This window comes from Schistocerca cancellata, chromosome 1, assembly GCF_023864275.1.
Source record: "Schistocerca cancellata isolate TAMUIC-IGC-003103 chromosome 1, iqSchCanc2.1, whole genome shotgun sequence".
Classification (NCBI taxonomy): domain Eukaryota; kingdom Metazoa; phylum Arthropoda; class Insecta; order Orthoptera; family Acrididae; genus Schistocerca; species Schistocerca cancellata.
In genome coordinates, this window is record NC_064626.1 from 519,707,920 (window position 1) to 519,726,587 (window position 18,668).

The window sequence follows — 18,668 nt, forward strand, 5'->3', positions numbered from 1 at the left end:
TCCACAAACACATTTAAGTATGTTACACACGAATAATGCAAACAAACTGGAACAGCAGACATGTTTAATAGTATATTTTCACATTTCTATTACATATAACATGTGCAAGTACAACAACGCATGTTACATCCATTTCTACATAACAGCTGTCCTTCAGCCAGAAAATTCTGCCTGATGAAGTTGGAATTATACACAAGTTCTGTATCCATATACATGTCCAACAACAGTTTACTTTAGCATGTATGGCTTGAGTAACAAAATACGAAATAGCAACAAACATAACAGAAATATTTAATATCTGTCACTGCTGTTACTGGACTTTACCCTACAAATAACTCAATATTACGACATGTAAATGCAATATCTTTACATGGTTCTGGCTAATCTAGTGATAACATATGAGTAGTACAGTCTTCAATAGGCATTAAAATACTTCAGCCAACTCACACACTATGGGACAAATCTTTTTAATGCTGCTGCTTCACTGTTATGTCCTTTGCTAATTATTAAATACACTTTATGATGAATTACAAACTTTATTTATACTAGCCAAAACCAACTCTCTGGAACAAACAAAATTCACCAGACATTCTGGAATCTTAAAACTTTTAACAATCTGCCCTTGTCCAGTACAAAGAATGGATGCTTTTAGAAGCCTCCGCATTGTATACAGCTGTTTAAAGTGAATTTTTTTCACTAATTTGTAAGACTTCACTATTCCATTAAGCGTATATTTACAGTGAAACTATCTCCCACTGACAGTGTGTGACAATTGGTCAAACTGAAGGATGCAAGTAAGATCAAACTCAAGGAATGGCTTTCACAGTCAGAAGATTTGCCTTTGGGAGACAGTGGAATAATGGACAACACAATTTATATGCACAGTAAAACCATGTTTTCACAAGCACTGAGGCTGACTGGAATACATAAATGCATTCAAATGTAAACCATAATTAAAATAGCAAAAAACAGAGTGAAGCACAAATAAGAGAAACATTCAGTTGGATACTAGTAAATTTACATGGTTACCAGACAGACTTTTAGATTTTGCTGAAGTGTACTTCAAAAATAACTGTGCCGTCTATCACATTAGAAGGCAGTTTTAACAGTTGTTAGTCACTTGAGGTGCCACATAGCAAGGTGATATCACAGGCTGGAAAATGCTGAGGGAAAGAGGGTTTCTTCATTATGTCCTGAAATGTCTCAGACTGAATGAAACATTCAAAGTAAATATATTACAATTGTGGGCAGTTCCAACATTTGGTCAATTTTGAACAAGTTTCTAAAATTTCATCCTTTTTAAGATTTTGTTTCAAACAAGTGTTAGTAGTAACTATGGTGAAGTGAATATCAGTGAATAAATTGTCTAATGAAGGGCTAATTATACTGTGCAGCACCTCAGTTTTTACTTTACAGGCCAACACACTAACAATACTTATTAAACCTTTTATGCAGACAGCCATCACAAGTAACATCAACACAGCAACAATATTTTAACCACACTTATTCTTCAGATTCATCACACATGGTTTCAAGAAGGTGAGTACACACCATCTCATACAACTTGTAAATCCGTCAAAAATTCCATTTAAGTTTATTACTGTCCTTTCCAGGTTTCTACTCCTCAGCATTACAATGAATGACATTACACGAACTGATGTACGCATATGAATAAAATACATTTACTGTGGACTTGAGGATGTGTTAACCTTAAAGACAGCAACTAATCCAGAGGGAAGTAACTTGCCAACTGTGGTATACTGTCATCTCATGGTGCGATTTGTAATTTACAAGCACAGAAAATAGATCTGGGATATTAACAGCAGAAAATAGATCTCGGATACTAACAGCAAGTTACTTCAGCACAGATAGCATAGAGTTTAAGCACGAAATACTTAGAGAGAGAGAGAGAGAGAGAGAGAGAGAGAGAGAGAGAGAGAGAGGGGGGGGGGGGGGGGTTAAACAATGACACTTGTCATCTCTAAAGACATATGATGCAATACCTGCTAACAATTTTGTCAGCTGCGGTAGTGATACAAAAATATAATTTCTTCATAGTTTTATTACCTTGCAATACTGTCCTACAATGATGGTGACAATCTTGTAACAACTATCAATGATCATTGAGATTGATTGTACAGCTCAATGAGGAATTTGGAATTTTGATGAATCCAACAATAAAGGTAGAACTTGACAAAACTACAAAAGCTGAATAGTGCAGTCTGATTCAGGGGAAATCATTACTTGAGGGGTGTATAATTCAATGTTGTTTGTACAATAAAGGTGATTAGCAGAAGTTGTGCAGATCAAATGTAAATTTAAAAACAATGCTGCAAAACATATTGGACATTCACTACTGCCTGATGTACAGCAGTAAGACAATTCAGCTAGAATAAGAGAAGAAACCAAAATTTGTATTTATGACTGTCTTACTGCATTAAAGTCAGCTCCAACATAACACAAAACAGAAGAAATTATTTTAGGTTAAGACAATTGCTGTTAACAGTACTTTACGATAGGGGGTGCACTATTCCTGACAAACAGCTAATCAGCAGCATTCGAGTAAAGTTAACCATATGCAGCAAGCGTAGTGAAGAAGAAAGTTGAGAAAGAGAGAGTAGCACCATGTAAAGACAGATGTCAATAAATACTAAGAGTCAGGATACAAAAATTGACCATTTCTAAGGAGACAGGCGCTTTAAATGAAATATATTACTGGAGGGGGGGGGGGGCACCGAAGATAAATGAACTTTGACTTAGGGTTGTTTCGGAACACTATGCCACATTTTTGAAATATTCATGAGGAAGTAAACTAGAATCGGCCTCACTATTTTGAAACTATTTTTTCACAACTAGCTTCTGACTTTTACTTCAGCATGGCAAACATCATCAGGGTAGTCTATGATTTAACACATAATGAACATCTATAAGTAAAGATAAAAATGTAGAAATTTGTAAAAGAAATTCTAACTTTCACCTGATCTTAGGACTAACTGGACCATCGACAAACAATGCATGAGTCTGCTCTTTGGTAATTTAACAAAGTCACCAATTTATGACTAGCTACTTCAGATTCCATAAACTTAATCATATATAGAATCTATAATACAGCCAGGATCAAAGAAGTCCTGCCACTGTAGGAGACATTCACTGAGAAACATAGGACCTCAACATCTTCCTTTCACATGTCACATGTGGCGGAATCATTGCTGTAATAAAAGGAAAAATGTTAAGGGTTCAATGTAAACTTACTTCACGGTATTTTTGAAATTTTTAAACATACTCTTTGCAATCGCTTTTGTTACTGTGTAGTTCACATCCTGTGAATAAATCATTGGTAAATGAGACTGCTTTGGTAGAATTTCATAGTTTCACAATGCGTTATGGGTCCATGCAATGCCAAAATGAACAAAACACAGTTTTAGAAGAAGATTGACTCAATCCTGTGTGTGCTAGAATATGACTTTTTTTGTCGGAAATTCTCACAGTAACAGGAATCTTCTGTAAGAACATGGCTACCAATGGCATAAAAATAAAGCAAAATGAAGATGGACCAATTATGATAGAGAAGACGGGCTGTTCAACAACTGGACTTGTGGCGAAGTACTATTGATGGAAAGAACCAGTTGGCTGATCTACAAAGCCACTTGAGATGAGCGACATAGCCATTATTTCACATGGATTATACTCAAAACGACAAGCAATGTTGGGCCTACGTCGGTCATTTCTCAGCTTTATAAATGTATTACAACATTTGTCTTTAATGTTTGTCATCTGTATAAAGGTACTATATGATGCTTTTGCTACCACAGAAAAACAAATGGCAGCAATTGTTACTCATTTAGATTGGAAAGGATTACAGACAACATTGTGTGTTACATATTCTGTGAAGTTTGCATTTCCGCAGTTGCCATGTGCTGTGTCTCATAAGGTTACACACTGTGGAAAGTGTCTCAATTGTTGTACAGTACACATTTTGTATTTATTTTCAAGATGGCATCATAGAAAATTTGAAATGGGCTAGGTAAAGATCTAATTTCCCAAAAGCCGAAAAAATGAAACTTTTGTTTCACAGGCTAGACCATTTAATGTTCTTGAAATGAAGACACTAGGAATGTACTTCCTCTGACAACTAAACACAAAATGACAGCATCCAATGTCAATGCTAGTGCTAACTTTTTACGATGCCTACTAGCAAATATCTGGTAGAATTCATTATAGAACTGGCAGAGGAACTGGTGGATGAAGGAGGCCTTGTTGAATCACCTACTCAAATTCACTCAAACAGACTTAGCACATGATAATTTCCTAATTTATTCCAATTGAAGAATTGTCCAAAAGGTCTCAGACGAAATATAAGGTTTCCGCAGAACGAAACAAGGTAAGATGTGGGAAACTGGGAAGAAAAGATGTCAGTTGTACCAAGGAATCCAACAGAAATACAGGAGGAAGAGGACTCAGACAATAGTGTGGACCCACCTAACTTAGAAGAGGTGAGATATGCAAAGAGAAAGGCAGCAGGAACAGACAGCATTCCAGCAGAACTTTTCAAGCAAGGAGGCTCTGAACTGGAAATGAACATCCTGAAAATGGTTAAACTAAAAGGGGAAGCAAAAATGCCTCAAACGTGGAAGAAAGGGTTATATGAACCATATGTAAGAAAGAATACCATATGGAACATAGTAACTATAGAGGGATCACACTGCTTAATCTAGGATATAAAAACCTCTCTAAGATTCTGCATAACTGACTCCTTCCAATAATAGTGAGGGAAACAGGGCTGTACCAATGTGGATTTATCCCTGGTAAGCCAACTATCAACCAGATGTTGTTGAAGGTTTCTCAGGTCTCCAGCCGGGTTGTAGTGTTGATATCTCGCAATGTTTCGGGAAGTGGCATACTACCCATCTTCTGGTGAAGTGTCAAGATTCACAGAGAGCGGGCTATTTATGTGCGCGTTCAGTTCTCGGTGTAAGCATTCTGTCTGCGTCCGCGGCGGAGGACGTTGACGGGCGCGCTCCCGACGGATTGCCGCTATTGCAGGGTTCCATGCTGCGCTGAGTTGGTATCCCTCATCTCTGTTGAATCCTTACATCAGCCATAGCAGAACACAGCATAAATGAAGAACACACCTTCAACTTCAAAAACACGAAGGTACTGTGCCAAGCGTCTGGCTTCTGGTAAAGCATTATCAGAGAATCCACAACACTAAGGATTCACGACAATCTGGTCAACAGAGATGAGGGATACCAACTCAGCAGAGCATGGAACCCTGCGATGGCGGCAATCTGTCGGGAGCGCGCCCGTCAACGTCCTCCGCCACGGACACAGACAGAATGCTTACACCGAGAACTGAGCGTGGCCGCCGTGAACAACCGCTATCCCCACCACTGCGCGCACGCCATCGGTCCACCGTAGCCTCCCGAGGTCTAGAGGAGGAGGTGACCGCGCACATAAATAGCCCGCTCTCCACGAATCTCGACACTTCGCAAGAAGATGGGTTGTATGACACTTTCCAAAACATCACAAGACATCAATGCTACCACCCGGCTGGAGACCCGAGAAACCTTCAACAACAGTTTACAGCGGGAAAGCCTACAGCCACATATATCAACCAGATATTTGCCCTAAGACAAATTCTAGCGGGTGGAAGGGGGTGTGTGTGTTTGTTTGTGTGTGTGTGTGTGTGTGTGTGTGTGTGTGGGGGGGGGGGGGGAGAGAGACTGTGGGGTCGGAACATATCTCTTTATAGATTTTAAAGTAGCCTATGGTGATATGGATAGAGAGCAACTGTGTCAAGCTCTAGGTGAATGGGGTATTTAAAATAAAAAAACCACACACACACACACACACACACACACACACACACACACACACACACACACACACTGGTGAGGGTAGTAAGAACCAAAGTGAAACACAAAATTGCAAAAGAACTGGAGGAATGTTGTCCAATAGTTTGGAAATTAAACATTGAGTACAGCAAGGTGATGCACTGGCATGCCTCCTATTCAACGCCACCTTGGGGAAGGTGATGAGAGAAGCAAATATCTGTAATAGGAGAACGATATTTCATAAATTTGTGCAGATATTGGCTTATGTGGACAACAGACATAGTAGCAAGAACTCTGACAGCAATGGAAGATACATTCACCGCACTTGAAAAGGTCGGCAGAAATATTGAGCTGCTGGGAATGCGCACGGGGAGAACATGCCAACCGAAGTAATGATGGGTAGTTATACCTTTGAAAAAGTCTATCATTTCAAGTCCTAGATTCAGTTATAACCAGCTTGAAGGAGACCAATTGCAGCCAATAAAACTTATTTTGCCTTAACAAAGCTTCTACCTTCAAGCCTCCTGGATAATAAGACCACAAAACTAACCACGTATAAAACACTGATCAGACCAGTGCTTACATGTGCCTCTGAGACCAGGGCTCTGACAGCAAAGGACATTGAATCGCTGGATGCATTCGAGAGGATACCAAGGAGAATAATCAGCCCAATTTGCGAAAGGGAAAGATGGAGGAGGAGATACAACCATGAGTTGTACAAAATCTGCAAAGACCAGCCGGTTAGAAGACATGTGAAATCATCTAGCCTGATATGAGATGGACATGGGGTACACTTGAATGATACAGAAATACAAAGGAAAGTCAGGTTGACAGAGAAAATGTGGTCGAGCAAAAAGCAGATGGGACGAGGGAGTGATAGTAGGAATTGGAAAACACTAGCAAGGGACCGGGATAAATGGAAGAAAATAGTTAAAGAGGCCAAAGACTGATCGTAAGTTGTGGTGCCGCAGAAGAAGAAGATTGTGAAGAATATGATGTTAGGACCATTTTCCAAAACACTTAAAAGAATTTCATGCTGATGCAAAAGCAAACAATTTTCAAAAAGAAACCACATCATACATTTAATTTTAGCGCCAACAATTTCTGATCTCTCCATTTAGGAAACGAAAGACTAACATAAAATTTTGTTTTGAAATTACATTTTCATAAATGGTCATAAGTGTATGTATGTTCCAGTCACAGCATTTCACAGGAAAGAGATCTCTCGTTCAAACATAATAAACTGACTTAAATTCTGTGCACGGGAATCTGCCACAAAATTCAGAATAACTGCAAAAAACCACAGTTTCACACAGTTGATCGACACCATAACTAATCGCTCCTCAATGCATTAGGGGGTTCAATGTGAACTTACTCTATTATATTTTTGAAATACCTCTGAATTTTATAAAACCCCTTTGTAAAATGTTTTGTTACTGAATAGTTCACATCCTGTGAATAAAATATTTGTAAATGTTGTTTGTTCAACTTAATAATTTTGCTCAACTGATTAACAACAGACCAAAAAACACAAGGAATTGGAATAATCAATATCACCACACCATGTAATTTAGGATATTTAACTACACAAAATGAATTGTCCCCAATTTCAGAGCTCATGCAATTTCCACAACTACTTAAAACTTCAGTCACAGATGGCAAGCAAAAATGAGGGTAATAATAATAATAATAATAATAATAATAATAATAATAATAATAATTATTATTATTATTATTATTATTATTATTATTATTATTATTGTTGTCTTCAGTCAAAAAAATTGTCTAATGCTGTTCTCCATGCTACTCTATACTGTGCAAGCTTCTTCATCTCAGCAACTACTGCAACCTACATCCTTCTGTATCTGCTTACTGCATTCATCTCTCTGTTGCCCTCTACAAATTTTACCTTCCCTCTTCTCTCTAATACTAAACTTGTGATCCCTTGCCTCAGAATGTGTCCTACCTTATCTTCTAAAATAAGTCATAGGGTCAGTATAGCATCGCGTGTTCCAACATTTTCCCCGAGGTCGGCTTCTACCAATTTTTTTCATTCATATGTAAAGAATTCGTGTTAGTATTTTGCAGCCGCGACTGATTAAACTGATAGTTCAGTAGCTTTCACACCTGTCGACACTTGCGTTCTTTATGATTGGAATTAATATATTATTCTTTAAGTCTGAAGGTATTACGCCAGTCTCATACATTTTGCTCACCAGATGGTTGAGTTTTGTAGTTTTGGAATGTAGTAAAACTAAATCAGATGATGCTGATGGAATTAGATTAGGAAATGAAACACTTGTGTTTTGCTATTTGGGCAGCAGAATAACTGATGATGGTCAAAATAGTGAGGACATAAAAAGTAGACTGGCAATGGCAAGAAACGCATTTCTGAAGAGAAATTTGTTAATATCGAGTACAGATTTAGCATCAGGAAGACTCTTCTGGAAGTATTCCTACGCAGTGTAGCCATGTATGGAAGTGAAACATGGACAATAAACAGTTTAGACAAGAAGAGAATACAAGCTTTTGAAATGTGGTGCTACATAAGAATGCTGAAGATTACATGGGTAGATCACATAACTAACTAGGAGGTGCTGAACAGAACTGGGGAGAAGAGGTATTTGTGGCACAACTTGACTAGTAGAAGGGATCAGTTGGTAGTATACATTCTGAGGCATCAAGGGGTCATCAACTTCATACTGAAGGGAAGTGTGGAGGGTAAAAATTGTAGAGGGAGATTGGTTGGTTGGTTTAAAAGAGGTGGGAAGGGACCAAACTGCTAGGTCATCGGTCCCTTGTTACGAATAAAACAATGCCATAAGGGTGAGAAAAAAAAACAAGCAAGACTGACAACACCAAACAGTCAGAAACAAGAAACCACAAGAACGATGGAAGGGCAACAAACACTTAAATGGAAAAAAGGGGATAAGACACAAACACGTAGAAGAGATTAAAATGACAAAACAGATTACCATGGCTGGCTGACCATGAGAATAAATAGGAGAAGCCAGCCACTCTGTAATGTATTAAAACCTCTACCCTAAAAGCACTAGAGTGGAGGAAACAGAGGGGCAAAGGACATGCGCTAAAATTTAGATCAAATAAAACCCACCATCACGTATAAAACGTAAAACTAAATTAGCTGATGAGGTGTTGCCAGATAAAATTAGCAGCAACGAGTTCAGTAACCAAAAATTCGTCGCAGGGCTGTCAAAGTGGGACAGTGCGCCAGAACATGGGCTACTGTCAACTGGGCACCGCATTGACAATGAGATGGGTCTTCATGGCGCAGGAAGTAGCCGTGGGTCACCCAAGTGTGGCAAAGCAGAGCCGGCAGAGAAGCAGAGTCCCTGTCAGAGGCCTGCATGGAGGACTGTCAAATATTCGTAGTCTCCTTAATGGCACGCAGTTTATCGTGCGTGTTGAGACTATGCCATTCCGTCTCCCAAAGCAAAAAAACCTGGCGATGTAAAAACGAACACAGACCAGTTATTGAAATGCCGATCTCCATATGTGGTTTCTGTGTAGCCTGTCGGGAAGTTTGTTGCCTGGGATTCTGACATGACCTGGCATCCAGACAAAAACCACTGAATGACTTGACCTTTCCAGGGCATAGATGGACTCCTGGATGGTTGCTACCAAAGGATGATGAGGATAGCACTGGTCGATACCTTGTAGGCTGCTCAAGGAGTCAGTACACAGAAGAAACTAACTCCCCAGGGCATGAATGAATGTGTTCAAGAGCAAGAGATATAGCCACCGGCTCAGCAGTGAAAACACTGCAGCCATCGGGCAAGGAATGCTGTTCAATATGTCCTGCATGGACATATGCAAAGCCAGTGTGATCATCAGCCATAGGTGTAAACCACTTCGTGGGCTTGGTACGTGTCAAGAATGGAGAGGAAGTGGCAGTGGAGAGCCGTGGCCTTAACTGAGTCCTTAGGGCCCTGTGAAAGGTCCAAGCAAAGCCACGGCCTAGGTATACACCATGGAGGTGTAGGTGAACGGACCTCAAAAATAGGTGGTAAAGGCAAGGACTCCAGTTTGGAAAGAAAGAGTCAAGACACAAACTGCAATTGGAAGCCCTGACCTGGCCCGTAGATACAGGAGATGAACCACCGTGGGTGGGAAAAGGAGATGGTACTTCAGATGCACAGGATAACTACGAATGTGTGCAACGTAATTGGTGAGCAGTTGTGCACACCTGACCTGTAATGGAGGGACTCCAGACTCCGCAAGGATGCTGGTCACCGAACTAGCTCCTGTCACTAGTCGAACACCACAGTTGTGCACTGGGCCAAGTAAACGCAACGCTGAGGGTGCCGCCGAACCATCAACCACACTCCCATAGTCAAGGTGTGATTGAACAAGGGCTCTGTAGAGCTGCAGCAGCTTAGAGCAATCTGCATCCCATTTGGTGTTGCTCAGGCAGCGGAGGGCATTGAGGTGGTACCAGCACTTCCACTTAGGGTGATGAAGGTGAGGAAGCCAAGTCAATCAGCTGTCAAAAACCAGTCCTAAGAATCAATATGTCTCTACTACAGTGAGTATATCGTCATTAAGGTAAAGTTCTGGTTCCAGATGAATGGTATGATGCCAACAGATGTGCATAACACACAACTTTGCAGCCGAAAACTGGAAGCTAGAGCCCATGACTGCACCTTATGGATGGCTTCCTGTAGGTGCCCCTCAGTAACACCAGTACTGGTGGAGCAGTACGAAATGCAGAAGGCGTCTGCATACAGAAAAAGTGAGATGGACGGCACTACAGCTGCTGCTAGACCGTTAATGGCCACTAAAAATAGAGATATACTCAATACAGAGCCCTGCAGGACCCCACTGTCCTGGATAAGGGTTGAACTACGGGAGGCACCAACTTGGACATGGAGAGTACAAAGCGACATGAAATTTCACCCCACTTGTATAATGTGCCAAGAAAATGATGTCGCAATGTGGTGTCATACGTTTTTTGTAAATAAAAAAAAGACGGCAACAAGGTGGTCGCGTCTGGAAAAGGCTGTTCGGATGGCAGACTCTAGGGACACAAGATTATCAGTGGCAGAGTGACCCAGGCGGAAGCCACCCTGGCTGGGAGCCAATTGGCCATGTGACTCCAGGACCCAACCCAACTGTCGACACACCATATGTTCCAGCAGCTTACAAAGAGCATCGGTGAGGCTGATGGGCCAATAGCTATCCACATCAAGGGTTATTGTCAGGTGTGAGCACTGGTATGATGGTGCTCTCCAGCCAGTGACATGGAAAGACGTCATCGCACCAGATCCAGTTGAAGATCACGAGAATATGTCGCTTGTAGTCAGACGAGAGATGTTTAATCATCTGACTGTGGATCCGATCAGGCCCAGGAGCTGTGTCAGGGCAATGTGCAAGGGCTCTGAGAAGCTCCCACTCTGTAAATGGGGCGTGTAGTGAACGAGAGGACTTTCGTAGAGGGAGACTTAGAGATGCATACGCTAAGCTGAGTCAGAAGGATGTAGGTTGCACCAGTTACTAGGAGATGATGAAGCCTGCACAGAATACAGTAGCATAGCGAGTTGCATCAAACTAATCTCTGAAAACAACAACAACGAAAACAACAACAACAAAAACAACAACAGTCCATTTCCCTTGTTTTGCTTTTGTTGATGTTCACCTTATATCCTCCTTTCAAGACATTGTCCATTCTGTTCAATGGCTCTTCAGAGTCTGCTGTGTCTGAAAGAATTACAAAGTGATCAACAAACCTCGAAGTCTTCATTTCTTATCCCTGGACTTTAATTTCTACTCCATTTTTTTCTCTTGTTTCCTTTACAGCTTGGTCAATACACAAATTGAGTAACATTGGGGATAGGCTACACCCTGTCTCTCTCCCTTCTCAACAACTGCTTCCCTTTCGTGCCCCTTGACTCTTCTAACCACTATCTGGTTTCTGTACAAATCGTAAATAGCCTCTCACTCCCCGTATTTTACGTCTGCTACCTTCAGAATTTCATCAAAGACCATTCAAGTCAACATTGTCAAAAGCTTTCTATAAGTCTACAAATGCTATAAACATAGGTTTGCCTAAGACAAGTCTTAGGGTCAGACTGCCTTGCATCTTCCTACATTTCTACAGTACTGAAAACTGATCTTCCCTGAGGTTGGCTTCTACCAATTTTTCCATTCTTCTGTAAAAAATTCATGTTAGTATTTTGCAACCATAACTTACTGAACTGATAGTTTGGTAATTTTCACACCTGTCAGCACCTGCTTTCTTTGGAATTGCAATTATTACATTCTTCTTGAAGTCTGAGTTTAGAAAAATGGTTCTGACATTACTTTCGTAATTCGAAACATGGATACCCAAAATGATGAAATATCCTATGCTTCCTGAAGAACACTACTATCACAAATGTTGCAAGAGTGTCAATGGCATAACATGTTATCGATTGTGACTATGGGGCTTTCTGAAATAAAATAAAAATTAAATTAAATAAAAAAATTGTTTGGTAGAGTTGACCACATATTCTGCAATTGACCCTATGCAGCTATTTAATTCAATTCTCAGATAAGAAATCAAGATAACAAGGATGTAGCCACGCAAACAGGGACAAGCGTAGTAAAGCACTATCAAGTTTAAACTGATGACTGCTGGATGATAGAATCCATGACAACTTATGGACCAAGCACAACAGTGGTTTTTCATGCAACCAGGACAATGTTATAATTTTCACAGGTCAGGAATAATAACAGACCTAAACAAATATTTTCAAGGTGACTAGTAAAGTCATGCTTGCTCTATCAGATGCTGTCATAAAATGGTGTTATAAGAGCATAAGAATACCAATATACCTTCAGAAGTGCAGTAAATACATGACTAATAAAGAAAATCAGGTTCCTCAATTTCACGGCAATGAGAAGTGGCATCCTTGGTGCAGTGGTGGAATTAACGAAAAATACTAACTGGTGGACAATCTCATTAAGCCCTCGACAATGCATTCACCTTTTATCCTGCTTGCCTCAGAAAAATTACTTTTCATTAAGTACCAGCTGTGAATTAAATGTCAATTTAATCAATACATATTTCTTTTTCAAAATGTCATACTATTTTTGATATACGAATCGTATTGCGTTCTCCAACCAAAAGTATACAACACTTTCTGCAAATGATTAATTTATGCACCTCCACAACAATGGCGACTTTACTGGCTTCAGTACAGAAGTATTTTGTCCATGATGGGGAAATGCTGTTTCAAAATAAAATAAATAAATAAATAAATAAAAAAAAAAGAACTGATAAATATCTGGCACACAGAAAACACATCAACATCTGAAATTAACAAGAAAATCATTTAAACAACATAGTATCCCTTTCAGGTTTGGCATGAGATTTAACAGTATGCCATATTTACTGGAATGTTACCTCTGTTAGAAGCCTCTTCAGACCTTCTACTTCATCTTCACCTGGGTTTAATTCTCCTCCTGGTCTGGAAACAAAGACAACATCTTCAAAATATTTGGTAATACAGCAATAAGGAAAACTTATGTTTACTTAGATTTTTTTTTTCATAACCCATCCTTTGTGACAATTATACTCCTGGGTCCAGAACTAAAAAAAAAATTCAACGTCTCTTCTTTATGCCCTATTTTCTGCTCATTCTCCAAGTCTACACTCTTCTCCCCCCGTAACATCAATTACTGCTTCAGTCTTACTAAACTTCAGTCTTTTTTATCTTTCAGTCTGGATAATCTATCTTTCAAGACAACATGTTACTTGCTGGAATCTGCGATAACTATCCCTGCACATACATTTATATACCCCTCTCCACTCCTCTTCCCTCCACTCTATGTTAAACCCTAATCCTAATAACAACACTGCGGTCATTTTCACACGCCTAGAAAAGAATGATTAGCTTTGTGTGAGAACTATTGGCAGTATCCGGTATTGGTGGCCTGACATCACGAGCTGCAGCTCCAAAAAGTTCAGGATTTAAAGTCTAGTTTCCCTTCCTTTCCACCATTTTATTACACACTGATTGGCTGGCTGGTTGGTTGGTTGGTTTAGAGGAGGAGAGGAGGGGAGGAGGGGGGAGGGGGGAAAGGACCAAACTGCGATGTCATCGGTCCCTTGATCCTGGTAAAATAATCACACAAGGGAAAGAAGAAGAGACGTACAGCACAATAACAGGAGAATGGAAGAACCAGAAGAACTACAGGGACAAAACAGGAAAAGAAAACCACACAGAGAAGCAAGAAACAGGTAGAAGGGAAAAAACACAAGAGACCAGATGACTGTGGCAGACCGACCACGAGAACAAAAGGAAAAGACAGCCATCCTGCGATACATTACAACCTCCACCCTAAAAGCACTAGGGTGGAGGGGACAGAAAAAACAAAGGACATGCTCTAAATCTCAGATCAAATGATAAAACTACCCTCATGGATGAAACGTAAAAACAAATCAGCAGATGAGGCATTGTCTGCTAAAATCAATGATAATGAGTCCGGCAACCAAAGATGAAGTCGCAGGGCAGCAAATGAAGGACAGAGCAGAAGAGTACGGGCCACTGTCAACCGGGTACCACACCGACACTCAGGTGGGTCTTCACGGCCCAGAAGGTAGCCATGGGTTGCCCAGGCATGGCCAATGCAAAGCCGGCAGAGAACCACGGGGTCCCAGTGAGAGGCCCCCATCGAGGACTTCACACATTTGTGGTCCCCTTAATGGCTCTTAGTTTGTTGTGCATACTAATATTTCGCCATTCTGTCTCCTAAAGCTGAAAAACCTTGCGGAGTAATAACGAACTCAGGTCACTTGCAGGGATGCCCATTTCCAGAAGTGGTTTCCGTGTAGCCTGCTTGGCCACACTGTCAGCCAAGTTAATTTCCGAGGATTCTAACATGACCAGGGGTCCAGACGAACACCACTGAACGACTGGACTGTTCCATGACAGAGATGGACTCCTGGATGGACGCTGTCAAAGGATGACAAAGGTAGCATTGGTCAATAGTTTTCAGGCTGCTCAAGGAGCCAGTACATAAAAGGAAAGACTCCCCAGGGCATGAACGGAGATACTGAAGTGCACGAGAAATGGCCACCAGCTCTGCAGTGAATACACTGCAGCCATCGGGTAAGGGATGTTACTCAATAGGGCCATCGTGAACGTAGGCAAAGCCTACGCGACCATCAACCATCGAGCCGTTGGTGTAAACCACTTCAAAGACCAGGACATGTCAAGAATAGAGAGAAAGTAACAACGGAGAGCCACATGGTTACCGTAGTCCTTAGGGCTATTTGGCAGTCGAGGCGTACACCATGGAAGCATAAGTGAATGGAGCGCAAGTAGAGGTGGTAAAGGGAAGGACTCCAGTTTGGAGAGAAAGGACTGCACGTGAACCGCTATCATTAGCCCTGATCTGGGACACCCATGTGTGAGATGGGCTGCCGCGGGTGGGAAAAGGAGACGGCAATTCGGATGCTCAGGAGAACTACGAATGTGTGCTGCGTAACTGGCGAACAGTTGTGCATATCTGATCTGTAATGGAGGGACACAAGCCTCTACCAGTACGCTTGTCATCGGACTCTTCCTAAAAGCTCCTGTAGCTAGTCTAACCCCGCAATGGTGCACAGGTTCAAGTAAATGCAACACTGAGGGTGCTGCCAAACCATAAGTCACACTCCCATAGTCAATTCGGGACTGGACAAGGGCTCTGTGGAGCTGCGGCAGTGTAGAGCGATCTGCACCCCAATTGGTGTTGCTCAGGCAATGGAGGGCATTGAGGTACTGCCAGCACTTCTGCTTAAGCTGACCAAGATGAGGAAACAAAGTCAATCGGGCGTCAAAAACCAGTCCACAGAATCGACGTGTCTCCACTACAGTGAGAGGATCGTCATGAAGGTAAAATTGTAAGTCCGGATGAATGGTACAACGCCAAAAGGAGTGCATGACACACGACTTTGCAGCTGAAAACCGGAGGCTGTGGGCTAGAGCCCATGGCTGCACCTTGTGGATAGCTCAAATGGCTCTGAGCAATATGCAACTTCACTTCTGAGGTCATCAGTCGCCTAGAACTTAGAACTAATTAAAGCTAACTAACCTAAGGACATCACACACATCCATGCCTGAGGCAGGATTCGAACCTGTGACCGTAGCGGTCGCTCGGTTCCCGACTGTAGCGCCTAGAACCGCACGGCCACTCCAGCCGGCTGTGGATAGCTCCCTGTAGGCGATGCTCAGCAACACCAGCACTGGTGGAGCAGTACGGAACGCAGAAGTCGTCTGTATACAGAGAAGGTGAGTCGGAGGGCCAGACGGCTTGCTGCTAGACCGTTAATGGCCATTAAAAATAGACACACACTCAATACAGAGCCCTGCGGGACTCAATTCTCCTGAATATGGATGTAACTATGGGAGGTACCAACTTGGACACAGAAAGTACGGAGTGACAGGAAGTTTTGGATCAAAATCGGGAGCGGGCCCCAGATACCGCACTCTTAAGATATGATGTCCCCAGGTCATCTTATACGCTTTTCGTAAATCAAGAAAGATGGCAACCAGGTGTTGGCATCTGGAAAAGATGCTGTTCAGATGGCAGACTCAAGGGACACAAGATTATCAGTGGTAGAGGGACCCTGGCATAAGCCGCCCTGACATGGAGCCAGCAGGTCACGTGATGCCAGGACCCAACCCAATCGCCGACAACCGCATGTTCCAGCAGCTTACAAAGAATATTGGTGAGGCTGATGGGACGATAGCTATGCACATCAATGGGTTTTTACTGGGTTTAAGTGTCGGAATTATGGTGCTCTCCCGCCATTGCGATGGAGATGCCACTGCACCAGATCCAGTTGAAGATAACGAGGAGATGTCGCTTGCAGTCAGATGTTTAATCATCTGACTGTGGATCTGATCTGGCCCAGCAGGAGCAGTGTCGGGGCATGTGGAGCTCCCACTCTGTAGATGGGGTGTTATAGGATTCACTGTGGCATGTCGTGAAGGAGATGATTTTCCTTTCCAGTCGTCGTTTGAGAGTGCGAAACGTTTGGGGTAATTCGCCGACACAGAGGCTCGAGCACAGTGTTCAGCAATGTTCTCGGCAATCGCAATTGCGTCAGTAGATAACACACCATTGATGTTAACACCAGGAACACCTGTTGGGGTCTGGTACCCGAAAACATGTTTGATCCTTGCCCAGACTTGGGAATGTGACTTATGGCACCCAATGGTTGAGACATATCTCTCAACATCCATCATTTGATAAGTTGGCGAACGCGGACACAGAGCCGCTTAAAGTCTATGAGGTGCTCCAGGGAAGGATGTGACTGAAGAGCTCGCCGACACTCCTGAATTGCTTCAGCAATTTCTGGAGACCACCAAGGCACTGTCTTTCGCCAGGGGCACCCTAAAGAGCGAGGGATTGCTGTTGTCACCTGCTCAACCATCACATCCAGGTGCCCGTGTGGGGGAGATTCTACGGTGACAGCAGAGGTGAAAGTTTCCCAGTCCGCCTTGTTTAAATCCCATCTAGGAACGCATCCGTGTGCCTGACACCAAGGCAGTGACAGGAAGATGGGGAAGTGGTCACTACCACACAGAGGTCGGGTTATGGGCGTTAAAATCTCCCAGAAGTACGAAAGCTTTAGGGAGTTGATCAATCAGTGCAGTTAATACATTCAGCGGTACTGCACCATCTGGAGGAAGATTAACATTGCAGATGGTTATTTCCTGTGTCATTATTCTGACAGCCACAGCTTCAAAAGGGGTTTGAAGGGGCACAGTTTTACTACAACCTGATGCTTTATTACAGTCGCTATGGTTCCTGTAATATCCCTTATAGCCGCGGAGTGCAGGGGTCCGCATTGCCGGGAACCAGGTTTCCTGGAGGGCAATGCAGAAAGCAGGTGTAAAGCGTAACAGTTGCCGTAGCTCAGCCAGGTGGGGACATGGAGTATGACATCATCGTGAGACTGGGAAGGCAGGGAACATTCAATGAAACAGTTTACGCTTCGGTATCACCTGCTGCCACAGACTTATTGCCTGAGGAGTCTATATCCTTTGTGTCTGAGACTCCAGCGAGATCTGGGTCCTCAGTGGGCTCCAGAATCTCCACCTCATCCACAGACGCAGAGCTTGTAGTTAGAGGTGGTGTGGGTGCCACCGCAATTCCCTTGGTCTTGGGGGATCTTCTTTTTGGAGTTCTCTTGCTGCACCTTGGGTTTCCCTGGCTGGGAGGACTTCACTGATTCAGTATCCGGGACTGATGATGAGTGTGAAGCCCTATGACCAGCTGATTTTGGGTACTTCAGCCACTGGCAGGTGTCACCTTTCCCACTAGCAGAAAGCTGGGAAGGGAGTGACCCAAGGGACCCCTTCCCAGCGAGAGGATTCGAAGAAGACTTCCGCTTCTCTGGCGCAGAAGTGTGGACTGTTATCCCCGATGGTTGGGTAGGTGTTGCTACCGAAGTAGATGCTGCGGGAGCAACAGGGAGGGAAGTGCCCCCACCATCAAGGGGGCCGGTGTAGTCTTACGGTTCTGAGAGTTGACTGGGTTTGGCGGAGCTGATGGGAGCTAGAACTGTTGTAGCAGCAGCTTAAGACGATGTCATATGTACAGGGATGTAGGCATTCAAATTTCCTCTTAGCCTCAGTGTAGGTCAGTCAGTCCAGGGTCTTTTACTCCATGGTTTTCCTTTCTCTCTGGAGAATCCTGGGGTCAGGCAAGCAAAGCGAATGGTACTCTCTGCAGTTGACACAGATGGGAAGTGGGGCACATGCAGTGTTGGGATGTGATGGGCATCCGCAATCTTGACATGTTACGCTGGGAGTACAGTGGTAAGACACATGGCCGAAC

General features: G+C 42.7%; 1 protein-coding gene across 2 annotated transcripts in view; it reads right to left on the bottom strand.

Moving 5' to 3' along the window:
* Positions 1-18,668, bottom strand: part of LOC126178908 (cleavage and polyadenylation specificity factor subunit 5) — a 96,916-nt gene that overhangs the window by 49,481 nt on the left and 28,767 nt on the right. For both annotated transcript variants that reach the window (XM_049924567.1, XM_049924568.1), the window contains exon 3: positions 13,240-13,303. In XM_049924567.1, coding sequence (XP_049780524.1) covers positions 13,240-13,303 — 64 coding nt within the window. The remainder of the gene's footprint in view (positions 1-13,239; positions 13,304-18,668) is intronic.